At 33.1% G+C, this 6,956-nt stretch overlaps 1 protein-coding gene across 1 annotated transcript; it reads left to right on the top strand.

Annotated features, from left to right (window-relative positions):
* The first annotated feature begins 1,944 nt into the window (after positions 1 to 1,944).
* Positions 1,945 to 4,542, top strand: LOC102663637 (uncharacterized). The gene is made up of 3 exons (XM_006587548.4): positions 1,945 to 2,078; positions 3,599 to 3,729; positions 4,094 to 4,542. The coding sequence occupies exons 1-3, from the start codon at positions 2,003 to 2,005 to the stop codon at positions 4,208 to 4,210; spliced, it is 324 nt and encodes a 107-aa protein (XP_006587611.1). The 5' UTR covers positions 1,945 to 2,002; the 3' UTR covers positions 4,211 to 4,542.
* The last annotated feature ends 2,414 nt before the right edge of the window (positions 4,543 to 6,956 follow it).

The raw sequence follows: 6,956 nt of genomic DNA, 5'->3' as shown, positions 1-6,956 counted from the left end.
TGTTGGAGGATTCTTCATTCAATTTTGAGCATTTTGACATATTATGGACCTCAAACGGACATTCCTATCAAAAGTTATATCCATTTGAAGTTAAAAAAAAAATTTCCATAAAAACGCATTTCGCCATTACGAATTGCGGGACCCGTCACGTGGACAGTGTCTCTCCATCTCCACTGGCGAGTCCATCAGGTGCTGTCACGTGTCCAACTCGTCAACTCTATTGGTGAGTTCCTTCCAAAAACAAACCCCCTCCGAAAAAAGTTTCAAAACAGCTCCTTATTAGAAATAAGTTTCTAAAAGGAGCTTGGTTTGATCAATTTACCGATAAATTACGTGGTTTCTGAAATATTTTATCATTTTGAACCTGCTCAAAAATGCTAACAACACAGTAGATTAGAGATCAATATTCATACTCATACTTGTATTCCATTCTCCCTGTTGTATGGTCCAAGGTCACCTATCGCAGCTTGTTCCATTCTCTTACCTCTTAACACAAGCAATTTTTACATCAGGACAAAGAAAGATAAGTTTGTATTAATGCCATAATATTATAACATAAAAATCTTGCTAAAATAGAACACGTCACATTCAAATCCAATGACCTTACAAGATTACACTTGGAATACTCACCATCAAAAGTGCTCACATCTCTATTAGCCTCCTAGCGGACAAAAACAAAATCACACGCCACATCATTCTCACTTATGCCAGAAATTGATTATTCTCACTTTTACTTAATGACTAAGTGCATTCTCATAAAATTTGGCTCCTAATTATATTGAAACAGAGGTTAAATGGCTAACATCAAAATTGCATGGTTAACATCTTGCATGGTGAACGCATATATTTAATGAGATTTAGAGTTACTCCTAAAAATTGAAATTCTCTCATAAAGCATCTATAATACATAATTATTTAAATGGATTATTTATCTAAAATTTATAGGTCTTATAATGTCACAATAATTTAAAATTTTTACTTAAAAATTTATTCCAATACCAAAGTTGTTAGAGTGAGTATTTAACTTGAGTTATATTAAATTTTTTAATTAAAAAATAATTTTTTAATTGGTAAGAATGAGTTAAGCAATGACTACTTATATAGATAACTCGCTTAAGCAACACACTTTCAAATCATTTGTTCAAATGGTAAAAATTTATTAAGCAACATTGCTTAATTTTAAGTAACTTATGAAACACATGGAGATAATCTTAAGGATCTCAAAATCACAACCATTTACATAATAAACAAGACATCAAAGATAAAACAACAATCTCAAAAAAAAAAAAAACCTAAGGTACCAAACCGAGAACAATTGTGGAGAAATTAATTGAAACTTGAGATTGGTTTGATGACGAGCAAACGATAATTCTCGCCAGAGATTGAAATCGGAAAATCAGAAACCATGGAACTCGATGAACACAATCCGCACCTACTTCCCAATCCTGTTTCATTTGAAACTAAGAGAACTTTTATGCTCCTCCTATCTCTGATAACATCCGCCAGAAAAATCACAAACCAAAAACACCGAATTTTGAAATGTCAAAATCTGAATATGAATCGATGTTCCAATCAAAGCCTCAATCAAAACCACAAATGATAAGATAAATAAGCCCTAACCTTCGTAAATTTATAATTGATGCTCACAGATAGAGAAAAACACGCACTAGAGAAAGGAGATGAAAAATTTTACGACTGAGAGAAGAGTAGCATGAGAGAAAAGAATTTGAGAAACATTCAGAGTGATAGAAAAGTTGGTTGTCAGATTTTTGTTCTCTCTAATATTAGTTGTCCCCTGTTGACTTCTAATATTAATTTTTCCGACCATTAACATTAATGGTTGGTAAATATTAAATTTTGATCTACCAACTAGTGACAATTACTTTAATACCACCATTAGATTGTCGTTAAAAGTCAAATTTGTAGTAGTGAGGATTTCCTCAAGACATTGCCGTTGAAGTTACTTTGCGGCCTGGTGACACTTTTCTTGTCCTTGGTGGCAATGATGAGCATTTTGAGCTTCACTTGCTATGATGCTGAAGGGATATCAGTGACTCATAATAGCAGCCATGTCACTTGTGAGTATTCCAGTTATTGTCCTAGTAACCCTCACAGCTTCACTTCTTCCTTGAGATTTTCAATTCTACAATGAATGCAACATATATCAAGTGAAAGGAAGTGGTAATTAAAACTGGTCAAGGCGTTGGAGTTAAGCAGTTTAGATATATTGGGACAAGTGGCTGAGGCATGTGAATTCTTCAGGAAATTATTATATTGTCGTAATAATAGTTTATTAGATTAATAGTCATATTTGACTAGAGATATATATACACTAGCTCATCATATATCTGATTAAGCCTGTGTTTGTTTGCACTTAGTTGCATCTTGTGGTATATATTTTGCACGTACGTATCTCCTGCTTGTGGTATATATTACTGTTAAACATTGTACTAGTCATGAACTAAGCCAAGCTAATGCATGTATCTCCTTCTTCAAAAAGGTTAAATGAAAATATCACTGCAATCACTAGAAAACTATTTTTAAACCCTCATGTTTAATTCTATTTCTAGCCAAATTTCTTTAAATAGGCATCTACTGAAACCCTTCCTTCTTGAGTATTCAGTCGAAGGGTCTCGCCATATAATACCCTAATCACCCTTAACAAATTAAACCTCCTATAATATCGTCTCAACCCAATGAAACCTCTAAGAGCCTTCACACCCCTTGGTTATAGGCCAATTCTGCATGGCTTCCACCTTTGTCCAACATTTCTTAAAATAATATAATCATAACATATCAATCCTCTTTTGTATCTAAACAGTTCATGTCTTTTTTGCTTTTGGGTCCAACATGATCAAACATGATTTCTTGGTTTCCTCACACAGCTATTTTGGCTGTACCGTGTAGGACGGCAATCTCTCGCTGTATATCTTGTGCAGTGTTTATTTTGGCTTCCAACCAATCAATTCCGCTGCTCCCCGTTCAAGGGCCTCCCTAACTTTGGTTCTTTTCAGTGTCCTTGAGGCGATGCTTAGAAGAAATGCCTCCGAAGAACACATTATTTTCGGGGCATTGGAGGAGGGTTCGCTGTCCAACTCTTCCAAAATAACTTGGCCTTTCACATCGCTTTTCTTCCTCTCGTCTTTTATCTTTTCAACAACCTCCTCAATCTCACTTTCACCTGAGGGCTGCTCTTTGAACAATGCATGTATCTCATTGAGGATTTGATTATTGGCTTTTTTTTAGGTTAGCATATGCCTCCATTAATGTAAGTAAAAAGCAGAAACTGAGTGGTTTAATTTGATAAGCAACAAAGATCGGGCGGGATTCAGGAGAACGGAGTATGAACTATGAACGTTCAGTTCGAGTTTTTTTTTATATAAAAATACCATAAAGGCAGAGGTTTAATTTGATAATGCTCTCAGTATGACGTACTCTAGCTGGTGTGTTATCTTTCATAGAGTAATCCATTCATATCAAAATATAACCTATGAAAGAGGATAGCCTTGTCAGCTAACTATTGACTATTTTATTTTATTGTATTCTTTTTTATCTTGCATTTATTGACTTTGTTTCTTTTCTTGTAATGAATTGGAAGATTTTGCACCAAGATTAAATTCAGATTGGCCTCAAAGGATGCAAGTTTTATCATTGGACAAAGACAGAAGACTAGTACCAATTTCTATGAATAGTAGTGGAGACGGCCGAGAAACTCAAAGTAAATTTCAGGTAAACAATTAAGTCACTAAGCTGCTAGGTTGGTTTCTTGGTGTTGTATTTTCACTGTCTTCATTCCTTTAATTAACATTAGTTCATCATCCCTTTTTTATCATCTCTGGTCATACTAAATGGCCAACAAAGTTTGAATTTCTTTAAGCAATTTAACGCTTATAGAGAATACAGACCATTGCTAAAGAGTAGAGACAACCAGGAACTATATTTGCCACCATCAGTTTGTTCTCTCTCTCTTCTTCTTCTTCTTCTTATTATTATTATTAGTTGATCCATTTCAGTGATATTGGTAGCTTTCAACAAAGATTAAATTAACTAGGACTAGGATATTTAATACACTGATTTTGTGGTCTTACTGCAGCTCAGTCTTCTAGGGATGTGTTTCAGCAGTTCTTGGGGTGGGCTCAATCCGTACACAATATTAGTAAGACTAATTACAATGCATAAGGAAATATCCATTTATAATTACAATGCATAAGACTAATTGCTGCTGCTGATAGACCAGAGTTGGAATTTGGCCTTGAGTTTATATGCTGAATTTAAATGCTGAACTGTTGAATCTAAGAAATTGGCTATCAACAGTGAGCTAGGTGGCATCTTAATTTATGTCAGACAGGAATATCTTTTCAAAACATTATCAATCTTGCTTTTTCATTAAGTTTGCTGAACTGTTGAATCTAAGAAATTGGCTATCAACAGTGAGCTAGGTGGCATCTTAATTTATGTCAGACAGGAATATCTTTTCAAAACATTATCAATCTTGCTTTTTCATTAAATTTGGATAGATTTCTTAGTAAGGTTCCTATTAGAAAGTTAAAAGAAAAAAAAAGGTAATAATCTAAAAACTACATATTTTAGAGATATAAAAAACATATTTAAATTTATATAATATATTTATCAAATTTTATAATAACTATTTTAAAAAGTATATTAAGGATGATTTTTAAAGTAGTTATAAAAAAGTCATACCTTAAAAGTTAAAAGCAAGGGAAATGAGAAAATATATAAAATTAAACTTATTTTACAATCAAGTTAACATTTTAATTATTTTTTTCATTTTCTCCATTTTTTTTTTACCATTTCAACTCATGCAGGTGTGTCCCGCTCATACCTTTTTTTATATATAGGAAAAGCCCCGCTCATATCTATTCTTTACAAATTGATCTTATAATTTATATTCACCTAATCGTAATAATGATGTAAACACTAAAATTGGACTAGTCCAATACGGATGTTTCTGAGTCAAAAGTCGAGATATACAGGTGACAATCAAAGTCAATAGGAGGTCTTAATTAGCTAATTGTTCGAAACAACCAATATAATGTTATGTCTTCACATTTGGCAGAACAAAAAGAAAATGTTAATTATGTCTTTATTTGTTGTAGGAAATTTAATAATGTTTAACCTTTTTACTTGTACTCGATGTGAGATTTTATTTCACACTTGTAACCCAACAGGTCCAACTAAAAGCATAGAACTGCTAAGCAAAGTCTTCAGAAGCTATTACAAGAAGCATCCTACAATTATCCGTCTTTAGAAACAACACCTATGACAAGATTTAAAAGCCACCATAAGGTGAATCATTAAGGAACCAACTAACACCGACTGTCACAAGTTCAAATTTAATAGAGAAAAGCTTAATGTACAGTTGTATGAATGAGACAAACTCATGTACACTGTGACTGAGTTTGAATACTCTCCAAAGATCATAAACAACTTCTATAAGGACTCTTATTCAAAGGCAGTGCATCATGCATTACTCACATGTGAATATGCAAAGATAAGAATTGAAAAGACACAGGCGGAGTTTTACTCTCTACAGTCTACTCTACCAAACACATTAAAATTTCTAAGTCCAAATTGAATGACAGATAAGAATGCAGAAGGCAGTACCTCATGCATTACTCACAAGTGAATATGCACGGATCAGAGAATCGGATTTTCATAGATTACACGGATAAACGTCCTTTCACTTTTAGTTGCTGTGTGTCATTTATGTTTGTTGGCTCTAAGAAGTGCATGTTTAAAAATCAGATGGAAAAATATTTTTGAGGCAAAAATAATTTTATTAAAGGATCAAGATTCTTATTTTTACATGCTAGATTTAAGTTGAAACATGCACACAATATTTCTGACTTCAATCCAAACATGCACAAAGTTGACTATGTTGGAGCCCAAAGTCATCTGTTATTATGTTTAATTTACATTGAGCTATCTTTACATGAATATACAAATACAATGCAGCCATTTTAATTGATGTGGTTTGAACAATAAGTACAAAGCCACTCCCGCTTCACCCCCATATTACACCTTCGTTATTGTCAAACCTAACTGATGTACGTGGTACTGTACATGCTGCAGCGTATAAATTCAAAATTTATTCACCCTTATTATTATCATACCTAATTGATGTACTTTTTCTTGGTTACAGGGAAAAAATAAATAAAAGTGTATAAGCATATGGATCGCATCAGTCTAAAGGAGACTATGCAATCCTACACGTTAAAATCCTGCATCAGACAATACTTGATTTTTTTTTATCAGCGAAACACAAATTGTATTAATGGGGTACTAGAAGAACACGAGAACAACAAGATCAAAAAGTATCCCCGCCGACAGCTTATTATGCATTTAAGGATTCATTCAGTAGTGTGGAAAGAAATGAAAAGAAAGTGAATTAAGATGAAAAATTTGAATTAAAATGTAAAAATAAGAATCACACGTTAATTTATTGTTCATTTCTTTCCATTTCCACTCTCTTTCTCTTCAAGACCTGAAAGATTCTGGTAAATGTTGCATAACCAGTCAAATACATAAGCCCATATTAACCAACCAATGTAGACCCTAACATAAAGGAAAGACGCTCTCTTCATTGAATCCAAAACCAAAGGAATTAAAGAGCATTTTCCCATATGTACAGGGAAACACAAAAAAATTGACAATACTTGATGTACTAACACCTAGCTGGTGTATGGGGTACTATACATTCTGCAGCGTATAAATTCACCCTTATTATTATCATACCTAATTGATTTACCGTTTTCTTGGTTGAAGGGGAAAAACAGACAATAAATAAAAGTGTACCAATGGATGGATGGCATCAGCCCAAAGGAGACTATACAATCTTACACGTTACTATTTTTTATAGCAAATGCTAGCCAAAGTTCAAAAAAATAAATAAATATAAAGATAAAGTACAAATAAAGAAAAAGTATTCTCTGAAA

The sequence above is a fragment of the Glycine max genome, chromosome 9 (genome assembly GCF_000004515.6).
Source record: "Glycine max cultivar Williams 82 chromosome 9, Glycine_max_v4.0, whole genome shotgun sequence".
Classification (NCBI taxonomy): domain Eukaryota; kingdom Viridiplantae; phylum Streptophyta; class Magnoliopsida; order Fabales; family Fabaceae; genus Glycine; species Glycine max.
Note: the sequence above shows the minus strand (reverse complement) of the source record. Positions and strands in the feature narration are given on the sequence as shown.